Below are 13,239 nucleotides of genomic sequence, written 5' to 3'. Positions count from 1 at the left end.
CCATAGACGGAAAGCATCTCGCCGATACATCTATTGGAAAAAGCTTGTTTTATTTGCCAATCTCAATTTAATTTGCCAAACAAATTTTCATCTAAAAAAATCGTGAGCTGCATTAAGCCTATATTTTGGATTTCGGAGATCAAATGTTGACACATTAGACCGCGTGAAATCTGCATTTTGCGGATAGGTGGAGATTCCCCAGTACCGCACACCTTACGATTTTAACGAAGATATAATCATTAGTAAAATTGCAGTTTTTACTCTATGTAACAAACAATTTTTCTGTCAAAATAAAAAGAAATCATATCTACCAATGCCTGACACTTAATATAAATTATAGAGGATATTGAAAAATACTAAAAAATACACCTCTAATATCAAAAATGTTCTTAACCGACTAAATTACTACAGCATACTGATCCAAAAATTAACAGAAACATGACGATTCAACCGGCTGTGAAATCCTGTTTTTCTTTTGGGTGCGTAACGTCATCAACGTTTATTCTTTTTCATTGCTGTTTATCGCTATTCGTGATTGAAATGCACTGTTTAAACCATGAAAATCGGAAGTGTCCGGTACTGTGGGCTGTTCGGCACGGGAGGACTTCCCACTACGTCAAATATGCAAAATTATCACATAATAATTAGAAGTGCTAATCACTTATTTATAGCCAGTCACAGTTTTGTAATCAAAATTTGCATCTTCCGTTTCAAAATTTGTTTTGTCATTTAACGCATATGAAAAATAAAAGCAACGCGTAATCCATTTTTTCACATTTTATCACAACACTTTAAGTGACTAATGCAAACCAATTATAAGACACTTTAAGTGACTAATGCAAACCAATTATAATTAGTATTTTCTCATCGAATGGTAGGTAATTTAGAAAATTATCATTCACACATTTTTTAATCAATAAGGTGTACAGTTAGGCGAATTCAATTATTAATAATATGTTGTTTATTTCATCGAAATATCGGAGAGTATAAAATATCTTCTGGCTGTCATTTGCCTTTTGAGTCCTACTCAAAATCCAGTGAAGAGTGAACTGATGACTTTAAAAATTGATATTCAAGTATTTTAAGTGTTGGGAGTGTATTTATGTTATCAGATGCGCTCTACTTAAGAGAAGTATTTGAGGGGAGATGTGTTTTACTAATTTAATGAACAGAAAAACCTATAATCTGTGTATCAGATTCGGATAGTGTTCCTCTGTGTTTTTCTAAGCAACGTGATTAAGAGCGTAGTGCCGTTTTCTAACTTTCTGTAGCAGTGGAAATTTCAATGTAAAAATTTTCACCTACGGGGAGTGTTTCTGTGCTATCTGTTTTACTCTGTCTCAATGCAGTTGTTGAAAAGTGGAAAATATTATAGTTTTCCGAATATTACTATTCTATCAGTTTTGCTGGCTCCAAGAAATTTTAAACAGTACGAAAACGTTTTTTTTTTTTGAAGTATCGCATCAAATGTTGCACAAAAATCACAAAATGAATTTGTAAAACAACCATGTACAATGTTTAATGAAATTGCTTGCAATTATGAGACACCCGAGATCACTCCATTATTTTGTCAAATAGTCGTCACGCACTGGTATCTTTTCGAGTGTGACATTATCGTCAGTATCTACTAATTGAGCAGAACGTCGAATCCACGTGCTGTTTACGGGATTAAGCTATAATCGAACGAACATCCAACTTAAACTCGCTAATAAGTTCGACAAACACAATTTAAACACTAAGAAATAACTTACGTTTGAAAGCCAGAGTAGGTAAACATCTGCCACGCAAAGGCCATACACATTAGACCAATTGGCAAATATCTCAGCTCCAGTGTTTTCAGCAGATCCTTAGAGAGTGCAGTGTTGTGCGTTTTCATCGCTTCCCGCACTGCAATATTGTGGTCTTTGAATATGAAGGGTTGCATTAGAACCAGGTTGACGCATCCAAGCAGAGCACAAAACCATCCAATTGAAGTGTACATATTAAAGTGCACTACTCCAAATACGAGAATCCCATCTTCGCCAAGAATTGAAAATATTGGCTGCATTGCTGATCCAGCTAGCAAACCGGCGGTTTGAGCCAACGAAAGGTACGACATGGTTTTCGTCCTTTCAGCGACAGCCGTCGCTGAGGATATATATGCTCTATAGATCGTACAGGACACGGATGACAGTCCTACAAAACCTCGTGACAGCACAAGCATATACTTTCTATTCGTTGGAATGCACTCAAGGGTAGCGTAAAGCACATGACCACCAATAAATGCAATCAATAAAACAGTCATTGGTAGTCTAATTGATGAAACCTTGTTTTTCCACCAGCCAAATGCTGGACTAAAAATGAGTTGAAGTACTGCTGGAATTGCAAAAACATAAGCCAAGAAAACTTTCCCAGCGTTAGGATCCAGCTGGAGGGAGAGATATCATTAATTTGCTGAAATATTAAAAATGATGTTGCTTACAGTGTTCAAATAAGGCCACAGCATAGTCGCTACAACTCCAAATGCAAAGTATATCAGGAATCCCATGTAGTAGATAACACGAATTGAGATCCATCGTTCCCTGTATTGGCTTTGAGTTTCCAGCCCAAGCCGACGGCTACCTTCTGACTGCTGCAGAGCAAAAAATTTGTCGAAGATTTCCATTCTTTACACTAAACTATCACAGACTAGTGGAGGACATGCTAGAAAATCACTTCAACTTCCTTACCGTATCACAAGTAATGCTTGCTTGCACTAAAAAGGTGCTCGATTCAGTCTGCCAATCAATGCCGATTTCGTTTCGTCAGCGATAAGAGCTCTACCGGTATCAGAGTACAAGTTTAAGCAAATTCATTACGTCGCTTCAATTATTTTTTGTTGAATTGTCATAAGTAGATCGAAGAGAGGCGAGTCCATTGCAATGAAAATGTAGGAATTTGGACGAGTGCACATTGTCTCACGGTAGAAGAAAACCCGTGTACATAAAATATCAGGAGATTACTCTTTTTTTTTTTGTAAATTACATGACACCTTTTTGGCAATTGATAATTTTATTGTCTTTCAGCACATGTCCATGTACTTAACTCCCTGTTAACTTTCGTAAATTCTATACAAAATATGCAAATCTCTTAGTAAATAAAAGAATCAGTAAAAAATCAGTATTACAAAATACACTCGTTTATTATTCATGCCAATTTGGGTAAAATTCAATAATGTTGACTACCTAAATGGTGAGTTGTAAAATTCTGTGGATCAGAAAAAAACAAGTACGGAAAGCGAAACCCACTGCAAGCAGTAATAAATTTGTTGTACGATTTGCGATTTTTAAAATGTACTTTTTCAGACTTTACTCGTATAAGTATCACATTCCCAAGTAACAATGAGGGTTTTATTACACGCTTATGTTGGTTTTCATGACCAAAATTGATCACAAATACCATAATAAGAGGGCAATAAAACTCAAATTGTTGCTGGGGTTCTCATACATAACCTGTGTTTTGTCTATATTTATCTAACACTCAGCTCTTATACGTTTTTTACAATATCATCTCGCGTATACGTGATCTTTTGGATAGGGTAATGTTTGGTATCTAGAATATCAGACTCAACTTGGATTGTCAATAGCGGACAGTTTGAAGTCGCCCTTGGATCTGTTACTATTCAGTTTTTCCATTTCGCTCGGATCTATTTTTCCGACATTATCCTTTCTATTGATCGTCTGCAGCTCTTGACCCGTTATAGGATTTTCGCAACTTATTGGGGTTAGTCGTTCCCTGCACAACCAATAGAAACGTTAAGCTTTTTTGCTGCATACATATTTTCATCTAATACTTACCTTACGATCCAGAGCCATAGCATTGTTCCGGCCATCATCAAAGCGGTTGTGCCAAACGTCCAGTATAGTCCAAACTTTGTGTAGATTGTGGACAGAAAAACAGGCCCCATTGCTCTCGATAAACAACCGGAGCTAGTCATTATACCCATCCACGTGCCCTGCGGTCGTGGGCCAAGAACCTTAGAAAAAATGGTCGTAATTAGGGTCACCCCTATCGGATAACCAATAGCTGTGAAGGCATATCCAATTAAAAACTGTGTTATCGTCATTCCTTTTGTAGTTTTACACCACTCTTGCGAAGTGGGACAACCCAACAATTCAGTGGCGGCTAGCTCCTCATCAACTGATGAATTTGTATATCCAAAATCAAGCCTAGTCAAATTGGAAAATACTTCTGTGAAATTAGATCCATAGATATTAGAATCTGCTTCCAGCTTCAAAGCAAGAGTTTCGTTATTCGGAATGGCCAACTTTGGCGGATCGCCCATTGGTAAATAAACGGCACGTCCTAGCACCATGAGGAAAAATCCTCCCCAAAGCAGAACGTTTTGTTCGGGAAACTTTTTACATAACGGTACTATCACAACAAAGGTCGCACTAGCAACAATAGCTCCAATGGCCATTACCCAAGCCATATAATACAACGCTTCTGCTTTAGTCCAAGCAAACATATCCATCGTTAAGGGTGTTGCCAATCTAAAATTATAACAAATCTATCTGATAAAAATAATATAAAATAATACTCATAAGATACTCACGTTTCAAGGAAAACGAAGTTAAACACAAGAATGAAGAAAGCCACAATTAATGACCAAGCTGATATATAATCTGGTTTCATAGCTTTCCAAGTTTCCTTCTCAGTTTCCATTCCTTGTTGAACCATTGCTTCCCTAGCAGCAATTCGTTTTTCTTTGAATATACAGGGTAGAAACAGAACGAAATTCATCATCCCCATCAGCACGTTTATCCAGCCGGTCGCGGTGTACATATTTAAATACAAAGAACTGCCGAAAAGTGGGAAACCGCGATCTCCTAAGGGGGTTACAAGTCCTTGCAATGCAGGACCTACAATGAACCCTAAAGTTTGTGCCAATGACACCATAGACACAGCGGCTGTACGCTCTTTTAGCTTGGTGGCCGCAGAAAGATATGACCGGCAAACAGTTACGCTGGAAGAACTAACTCCGATCAGAAACCGGGAAAGCAACATCAAATACTTCTGATGAGAGGTGAATAGCTCTAGCGTTGAGTACATTGCACTTGCAATCGAAAACAGTGCTAATGAACACAATAGTGGCAGTCTTATTGAACGTAATTTATTACTCCACAATCCAATAAGAGGACAAAAAATCAATTGCCCAACTGGATTGATTCCCACTATCCATCCCATAAATTCCTTTCCAGCCTGTGGATCTAACTGTAACACAAGTTACTCTCTGTTAGTTTTGCCAAAAGAATGGAACTGTAATGATACACACCTTATCCAGATAAGGCCAAACGCCTGTCAGAATTATGCTAAATCCAAGTGACATTAAAAACATTGTGTAGTAAATAATTCGAATAGAATTCCATCGTGCGATGTACTGGGATTCTGTTTCTAGGCCATCCGACAAGTCTTCTGGAGAAGGTCGTTTGATGAAGCAACGCTTTAGGAAGTCCATGATAATAAAAATCTGAAAATAAAATAATTGAAACATTAGATGGTAACATTATTTTTCTTCAATACTTTATTAAGAAAGACTACTTGTTTTTCTTCACAGCTCTGTAAATGCCAAGCAAAAACTCATAGAAAAGCATTTGATTTGTGTAGGTCAATTCACTTAGTGAATCAAACACTTGACACGAGCCACAGTACGTTACAATTGCTGTGTCAGCATATCAAAATCAAGCTACCAACGCAGGATGAAACTAATGCCCGAGATACGATTTGTTGGTTTAAAAATAGCCTTCTCATGAATTACCGACAGGAGGGTAGGCAGCAATCTTTCTTCTGACATCGTAACTCATGCGGCTGTTGATTGCAGTACAACAAGAGAGTGTTTTTAAAACGCAAATGATTCAGATTCGTAGCATAGCGCTGTGCAGGCAAGGCGACCACTTGTGCATGTTGTTACTCGCTGCACCAAGGCGTATGTCGCTAAAGTTTCCCTGTATGACTCTATACACACGCACAGTAAAACCGGTTATTTATCACTTTTCCAGATCATACGGACGTTCCGCAATTGAATTTACATCTTGATTCAATCAAAATCTACTGACGCAAAGCAATTGATGAACGATCAGTACAATTGAATTACTCACTAATTAGTTAGCAGTGATTGTGATTTTTCAATTTATGCCCGCCCAGCCATTACCAGCAAATAGCTCTTGTTTTTGATATTTAACAATCGAGATTTAAAATATTTTATGTAATATTTCAATACTTTGAAATCGTTTGTTGAATACTACAGCACTTCTTATCAACGCATGATTCGTAAGCTGCCATTGCTTGTCTTGAATAGAACATAAGCCATTGCAGGCTGATAACGTTTATCTGAGAAACGGACGATTTTATTAATATGTATTAAATAGTAAAAATTTCACCATTAAACCGATGCGATGGTAGAACACAATGTGAAATATACTTACTACTAAAAATAACTATTCCTCACTCTCGCTCTAGTGACTAGCCTGGCACGTTGAGATAATTGTCTTTTTCGTATCATTACCGCGAAATAGATTATGTGACAGAATTCCAATTCACTCCGCCAATTAAACAGTCGACAGGTAACTAGTTTGCTATCAGTCTATCCTCGTCATCGTGACGATAAAAAACAGCAGAAACGATACAAAAAGATAACAAAGGCGGAAGAGTTACGCTTTTCGAAAAGCATGAACCAACATAATGACCACTATCTAACTCAACATTCGCAGCAAAACTGAATGAAAAACAGTGAAACTCAGCAGCAGATTTATGCATGTGAAGCGTGTAAACGGTGTAAGTAAACAAACGAGCGCGACTTCACTCACACATGTAAAATACTATGAGAAATTGACAGAGCGCAGATGTCAGAGAAACACCTGAGTTCAGTCACCACCAGTCAGCGATGCCACTTATACAACAACTTTTAGTGCGTTTTTGCGTTTTTTGGGTTTTTGGCAACCAGTGGGTTGCGTAATTTGTGCAAGGCGACAGGGACTAAACAGAATTATACGCCAACGCAACCATCAGCGTCAGTAATGCAGAGCAAAAACTCTTGTTTGGATTTGAACAGAATCTACCAGCGTAATAGAAAATAAAAGGCAATCAAGCGCATAGTGATGCTCGAAATTTTCAATTATTCGTTTACCGATTAATCGTTGACCATAAACCTTTGCACGGTGCCTGACCTCAACTCTGGTCGTTTGACGTTTTTGTGTGTTTTGTTTTGATTCCCTTTTTTATTGTTTTGATTCCCTAATTTTATTGCTAGTGGGTTTATTACTTGTAATTCATACCACTTGTTTGCGGAAACCGGAAATGCTCGACTTTTCCAAAGCAGAAAAATGATATCAGTTCTCAGATATCAGTACATATATGCAGTTTTGCAGTTTTCTACTTCTGGGTCTTGCGAATAAGTAATCAAAACAAACCGTACAACACTGTCAAACCTGTGACGAAAAAAACGCACTGACATCTGCGTGCAATGCTTTATTGTCTGCGGTAATCTATAGGCCCCACCAGCGGGGCAAAAGTGCGAATACAGCGGGGCAAAAAGACGAAGCTCGATTTCATGAAATTAGCACAGCAGTAGGTAACAAAACCATTATATCTTCAATCTGCGATATGTTGCGGAAAGGAATATTCTCAATTTGCACCTTTCTTGTTTTCCGCCGGTGTACTGCAACCTCCGTCAGATCGCAATATTTTATCAAACGTTTTTATTTGTTTCACCAGCGGATAGATACTATTTTCCTTCGGCTAGCATCTGTAGAGCTCATAGTTTTCAGCTGATCTTCCATTTCTAGCATCTGTAATACAGTTATTAAAACTGTATATAATTACCCACGCCTTTCTGCCTCGTCCATGAATCGCTCTTTTGCCCTGCTAGACGCCTGATGAGGGTTGATCGAATTATGGAAAAGCGAAATATATTTTGTAAATTCCACTTCCCATATTTTCAAAAGAGATATGTCAATGATGTAAAACACTGATACAATTTTTGAACAAGTAATTTCCTCCTGTTGATATCGTGTTTGCCGAATAGCGAAATATTACATCAAAACCATTATAAAATAACATTTACACATGACACCATGCTTCGTAAACAACGAATGTTTACGATAGATTCAAGCTGTCAAAGTAGTTACCCATCCGTGCCAATAGGCCGTATGACTCGGAATCTGTACTGATAAATCATTGAATAGCACTTTTATCCCTCCTTCCTTTACAATTCGCTGTGCATGTATTCATCCAAATCAAAAATTCAAAACGATTCACGCCTGGATAGTTACGAACATTACTTGAAAATATAATCATAAACTGATGAAGTTTTTGAGCGTTTTAGTGGAATACGAAGATTGAAATTAATGAAAAACTTTTTCACGATTGCATCCCACTATTAATTTTATTCATGACTGATATGTATGTCGCCTATACGACTTCCAGGTTTCATCAGAGTTCGCAAACAGATACTGAAGCCTGCAAGTCGTAGGCGAAATACGTAACTTTAGTGACTGAAATTTATTTATTTATTAGTAATCCGAATATATGGGTCTTGCCCGTCATCCACAGAATATTAAACAAATCACAAACATAAAAAACGTATAACATAAATTACATAAAATGCACTTTTAACACAGAGAACAGATTAACAGGCTCGAAGGAAGTAATCAATTTTGTGTGTGTAAAATCTGTCGGTAGCGCCCTCCAGAAATAGTTTGCCAAACGCATCAAAAAATATCCATGTACCTTTATCAATATTTCTTTGTGCTGGAGTTACATAGCAGCGATGGCAGCGCCATCAAGATTTAGTTTGCCACTTACTACTCGAGGGGTGCTCTATTGAAGAATTACTCGTAGATTACATAAAAACCTTTTACACACTTTTTGTCAATTACCTGGTAGTCTGTTCTCTGTGCTTTTAACTTATTTTTAATTGATTGTCTACAGTCTGTCTAAAATTAATAGGGTAGATGCTCCATTAGTTGCGCCACTAAGCACAATATAACTTCATTTTTCTTGTTTATTGAGGTATATGCTTCAATTAATGCTTGAGGGATATAAATTTATCAAATACAAGGTATTTGTCACAAGGCAAGACAATCGCTTTCGTTTTACGAGAAGCTTTATACAGAAAAAATGAATTTTCCGATTCAGTTATATTGTACCAACAATTGCGCTAATGTTTCCTTAATTAAGTTTGGTGTTCCTTTAATTGTGTTATTCCATATACATTGCTAGGATGCGCGTATAGTTGCGTTAGATTTTGAAAAATTGGCATTTTAGCAAATAATGCTTTAATTTTAAATGGTGTAGTCTAACTACCAATACTTCTAAGAACCTGTTTTATATACTGAACGTAATTGTTTTATCTAAAATGCTACGGTGACGAAAATATGCATTAGCGCAACTATTGCTACTACCACAACTATTGGATCAACTACCCTAGTGGATTTCAATCGTAAAAGTTTTTCTTTAATTTTCAAATGGTTCACAGTCTAAGTTGCACAGATTGAATTACAACATACATCTAAAATACATCGTCATTATCTTTTTATTACAATTAAATATTTTCTATAAAAAGAGAACTTGTGAGTTTTGATACTTATTGCTAATTTGAAATTAGTAATTTCAATTCACGTATATTTTTCTGTGACCATCGTAGGACGCCATGATTTATTGTCGCATTATCAATAACAGGCAGGACATTCATGAATACGAGCAGCAACGCCCATTAGAACTGTACAACATGTACTAAAACATGATGTCATCATAGTCTAATTAGTGACACAGACAACTGGAAATAGCTGTGATAACATAGTCTCTTTGTTCTGTCTGACGTCTGATAACAAATACCATCTCGCTTTTCAGGAATCAGTGTAAGTACACAAAATTGCATGGAGGGCTTGTCTCTCTGCTGATCAGTATCAACTACTGCAGTCATCAATTTTGAACGTCAAAGGTGCCTCTTCGTAACATATGGAATCCAAACAAACAGTAGCGTCCACGGCTTGTTCTTTGGCCGCTTCCTGTTCAATTTCCAAATGAGTATTATAACGCCGCAATTCAGACTTTATTAGAGAAATTACATTCGCATCAATCATTAAAAAAGCAGCAAAAACCTGAAATAGTACAATGGCATTTACTGTGCCTGCCAATTTAAATTTTCAGACTTACCATGTTGCCTGCAAAGTCGCCCAGTATCTGTTGTAAACCAGAGATTAACAGAGTAATGACAATCCCAAATATTTGCGTCGAGATATTTAGTATACCCGAAACAGGACCTTCGGGTTCGGGAAATGTCAACTCTGCTGCGAACTCATATCCAATCGGCTGGAATCCCGTCATGAAGAAGCTATAAAAGCAATCTGCTTCAGTTTCAAACTTGGTGCAGACTTATTTGAACATATAGCTTACCCAAGAAAAATTGATGCGATCGATACCAGCTTCTTTGATCGGCTTTCTAGAGCTAATGAAAATATGACCATGGTAACCGCAGACAATCGACATGCCCATACCGCTGTAGCTTTGTATTTGTGCATCGTATCCAGTAGATATCCGAACACCATTGATCCTAATAATCCAAGAACCACCAAAGCTAGCCCTATACGCCCAGCATCCGCTTCTCCGTTTGGAAAATAGTTGGTTACAATTTGATTCAACAGCGTTGAGAATGCGTTGAATATGCCAACGTTTATTCCATAAGCTATGACCAGAATCAAATAGTTATCATCCTGCATCAATCGACCCACCGCTGGCCAGTAATCTTTTCTCTTGGGTTTCATCGTCCGTTGTAGAGCTTGCACGTGGCTTGGAGCAAACTCAGGTGCTGATTTGAATACGGCAATTACCATACAGGCGATCACAGTGGAAATTCCTGCCACTGCCATGAGAAAAATTTTCATTTCCACTCCAATGCGGGCGATATCTTCATGGTTGTTAATTACTATCGGAGTAAAAAAGAATCCGGCAGCAGTACCAAGTTGTGCCGCAAATACGCCAAAGGCACACACGGAAGATGCTTCTTCCGGCGAGAACCACGTTGATGCCAGTCTTGATGGGATGCTAAGTAAAAATACTTGCGAGAAAGCAGAGACGACTTGGCCTAAAATGACCATCTGAAACTGCTCTGGATCAACGGAGAACACTTTGATCCACGCTCCTATAGCTGTCCCTACGGATCCAATTACCGCCGTTTGCCGCATATTCCGAATATCCATAATAAACGATATGGGGAAAACACACAAAATGTACACCACCATGAAGATCATCGAGGTCCAATCGACCCAAACTGCACTTATGTCGTAGAATTTCATGACAATATTCGCTATAATGCTGTATTGAATCCACTGCACATACGAGATTGCTATACTCAGCATTCCAAGCACCAACATCACCCATCGCCGTTTATAGACCTGAATATGCACAGAAGTAAAACTGTAGTTCTCTGGTATCGTTAACGTAGACTGAGAGATGCTGCGGGTTATCGACTGATACGATTTCTCAACCGCAGTGTGCACAAGAATGTCCTCATATACATTATTTTTCTGTGAGTCCAGCGGTTTAGCCTGATGAAGTCCATTGTGCAATAGAGGTACACACAGGTAGTTTTGATTCTGTGTAGGAATTATTGATGTTGATAGTGATTTTTTTCTGTCTAAATTGTTTGCGATTTTCAACGACTGCACCAGCAAACTCCTCTCGTGAAACATCCGTTCGTTTTTCATCACTTTAATTAATCGACAGTCAGAACCGCGGACGGCTCACCTCCGCCGTGTCAGCACGCGAGAGTTACTGATCAGCAACTGGTCAATATCCTCACAAGATGCACTTACGAGAGCCATTCGTCAGCGCTAAACAGGGCAACTCGAAGCAGATGAATATGTGATAAATTTGTTTTCACTGCTTATCTATTACCTGCGGAGATGGTGGACCTCGTATTTTTACTCAAATGAAGCTGAGGCGCATTCCTGTTTGCACAGTGTGATAAGAGATATATATGTATGTAGGCACAGCCCTTGTGCATAGTACTATTTAGCAAAAAGTACCCTAAGCGTGTACCTGGAAGGATTACTGCGATTTCCTTTCTCCGAGAAGACGTCAGGCGCTCAATCAAGGTAACAATGTGAGTAAATTGTAACGATCATTTGAAGGACTCATGACCAACACATGGCTTAATTTACGGCCCAAAACGAGTCGAACATTTTTGCTTTTGACTTGGTTTAGGCTGTGTCGTAAACGCACAACAGCCTCTAACTTTGATAGACCGATGACGAATCAAATCTTTCCTGCATCTGAGACAAAGCAAAGCCTGGAAAATGAGTAAACGCCATAATGACGTCAGTTCAACTCTGAATTAAAATTTATTTGCGCATACACATTTGCAGCGCAAAGTCTAAGATAGGATTAAATGATATCTCTTGGCTGCACCCCAGTATCTAATCGTGTCAAGAATAAATACGCATCTGATAATACTAAGGACTGAAGGATATCGAACTTAGGTAAGAAACTTATTTCAACTCTAGATTTACCTTAATTCGATTGCCTGTTTCCACCAAAGCAATCACAATGATCTCTTTTATATTCAATTGAGTTATATATCTATGCATCGATGCCTCTACTGTTTGCTAATAAAGGTGGCCAACGCTAATCCACCAACCGCTAACTATCTAGCGAATGTGTATTTGCTAAGATTTAAATATGTTAGCACTTTCATTAGCTTCGTTTAATTCGTAGGAGCTAATGAAAGCGATAACGCCATAGCAAACAATTCACCAGCTAGTTAACGGTCTGCTGAACAACGTTGGCCACTTCTGCTAATATAATTTATAAAAGAAGTTAAAAGTTCATTAGGTTTTTTTAAATGAAGCGAGCTCTTTAACGTATATTGGAGCTTATTCTGCGAAGTGAGTAACGTAACACGGCAAATTTGCCTCTAGCGTTTCGTTCTGTAGAATGGAGTCGAATTGAAAGGCGTGAGAGTTTCAAGACTAACCTTTCGCAGCATGTGACTCGATTGACAGTAAATGCGAATGGCAGCGCAATGAAATTTGGTCTGTCACGTCAGTTACCTCGCAAAACGGACCCCAGTGGAAAGAAGGTGTCAGTGGCACATAAATCATTAATTTGGTGAATGACCAATTGGGTGAACCACATTAAATAATAATAATAATAATAATAATAATAAGGGGTCAGTCCAGGCGTAGAGGCTAGCATTCACAACTCTCACGCCGAGGACCCGGG

The 13,239-nt window shown here is 38.1% G+C and overlaps 3 protein-coding genes across 4 annotated transcripts; all 3 read right to left on the bottom strand.

The window, feature by feature from the left end:
• Positions 1–1,747: 1,747 nt before the first annotated feature.
• LOC128738706 (major facilitator superfamily domain-containing protein 8-like) lies at positions 1,748–2,644 on the bottom strand. Its single transcript, XM_053834030.1, has 2 exons — positions 2,462–2,644; positions 1,748–2,407 (listed from the first exon to the last, which is right to left on the bottom strand). The coding sequence occupies exons 1-2, from the start codon at positions 2,642–2,644 to the stop codon at positions 1,748–1,750; spliced, it is 843 nt and encodes a 280-aa protein (XP_053690005.1).
• A 407-nt stretch (positions 2,645–3,051) lies between these two features.
• LOC128734620 (major facilitator superfamily domain-containing protein 8) lies at positions 3,052–6,519 on the bottom strand. 2 transcript variants are annotated; one of them, XM_053828903.1, is made up of 5 exons: positions 5,560–5,653; positions 5,294–5,488; positions 4,574–5,232; positions 3,816–4,511; positions 3,052–3,753 (listed from the first exon to the last, which is right to left on the bottom strand). In XM_053828903.1, the coding sequence occupies exons 2-5, from the start codon at positions 5,474–5,476 to the stop codon at positions 3,585–3,587; spliced, it is 1,707 nt and encodes a 568-aa protein (XP_053684878.1). In that variant the 5' UTR covers positions 5,477–5,488; positions 5,560–5,653; the 3' UTR covers positions 3,052–3,584. The 2 variants fall into 2 exon arrangements, with proteins under 2 accessions (XP_053684878.1, XP_053684876.1); XM_053828901.1 differs by lacking the exon at positions 5,560–5,653 and adding an exon at positions 6,444–6,519 and having other exon boundaries at positions 3,053–3,753.
• A 3,404-nt stretch (positions 6,520–9,923) lies between these two features.
• Positions 9,924–11,723, bottom strand: LOC128738455 (feline leukemia virus subgroup C receptor-related protein 2-like). Its single transcript, XM_053833597.1, has 3 exons — positions 10,414–11,723; positions 10,174–10,351; positions 9,924–10,118 (listed from the first exon to the last, which is right to left on the bottom strand). The coding sequence occupies exons 1-3, from the start codon at positions 11,721–11,723 to the stop codon at positions 9,924–9,926; spliced, it is 1,683 nt and encodes a 560-aa protein (XP_053689572.1).
• Between the last annotated feature and the right edge of the window lie 1,516 nt (positions 11,724–13,239).

Source organism: Sabethes cyaneus, chromosome 2, assembly GCF_943734655.1.
Source record: "Sabethes cyaneus chromosome 2, idSabCyanKW18_F2, whole genome shotgun sequence".
NCBI lineage: Eukaryota > Metazoa > Arthropoda > Insecta > Diptera > Culicidae > Sabethes > Sabethes cyaneus.
The sequence above is the reverse complement of the archived record's forward strand: the minus strand, read 5'-3'. Positions and strand labels throughout refer to the sequence as shown.

Excerpts from the sequence above, each read along its gene's own strand:
- LOC128738706 (XM_053834030.1), bottom strand. The coding sequence starts at position 2,644 with ATGGAAATCTTCGACAAATTTTTTGCTCTGCAGCAGTCAGAAGGTAGC. Across the intron at positions 2,408-2,461 it reads TGTGGCCTTATTTGAACACT|CTGGATCCTAACGCTGGGAA; the intron begins GTAAGCAACATC and ends CTCTCCCTCCAG.
- LOC128734620 (XM_053828901.1), bottom strand. The coding sequence starts at position 5,476 with ATGGACTTCCTAAAGCGTTGCTTCATCAAACGACCTTCTCCAGAAGAC. Across the intron at positions 5,233-5,293 it reads TTTGGCCTTATCTGGATAAG|TTAGATCCACAGGCTGGAAA; the intron begins GTGTGTATCATT and ends CTTGTGTTACAG. Across the intron at positions 3,754-3,815 it reads CTATGGCTCTGGATCGTAAG|GGAACGACTAACCCCAATAA; the intron begins GTAAGTATTAGA and ends TTGGTTGTGCAG.
- LOC128738455 (XM_053833597.1), bottom strand. The coding sequence starts at position 11,723 with ATGAAAAACGAACGGATGTTTCACGAGAGGAGTTTGCTGGTGCAGTCG. Across the intron at positions 10,352-10,413 it reads ATCGCATCAATTTTTCTTGG|CTTCTTCATGACGGGATTCC; the intron begins GTAAGCTATATG and ends TTGCTTTTATAG. Across the intron at positions 10,119-10,173 it reads GCGACTTTGCAGGCAACATG|GTTTTTGCTGCTTTTTTAAT; the intron begins GTAAGTCTGAAA and ends GTACTATTTCAG.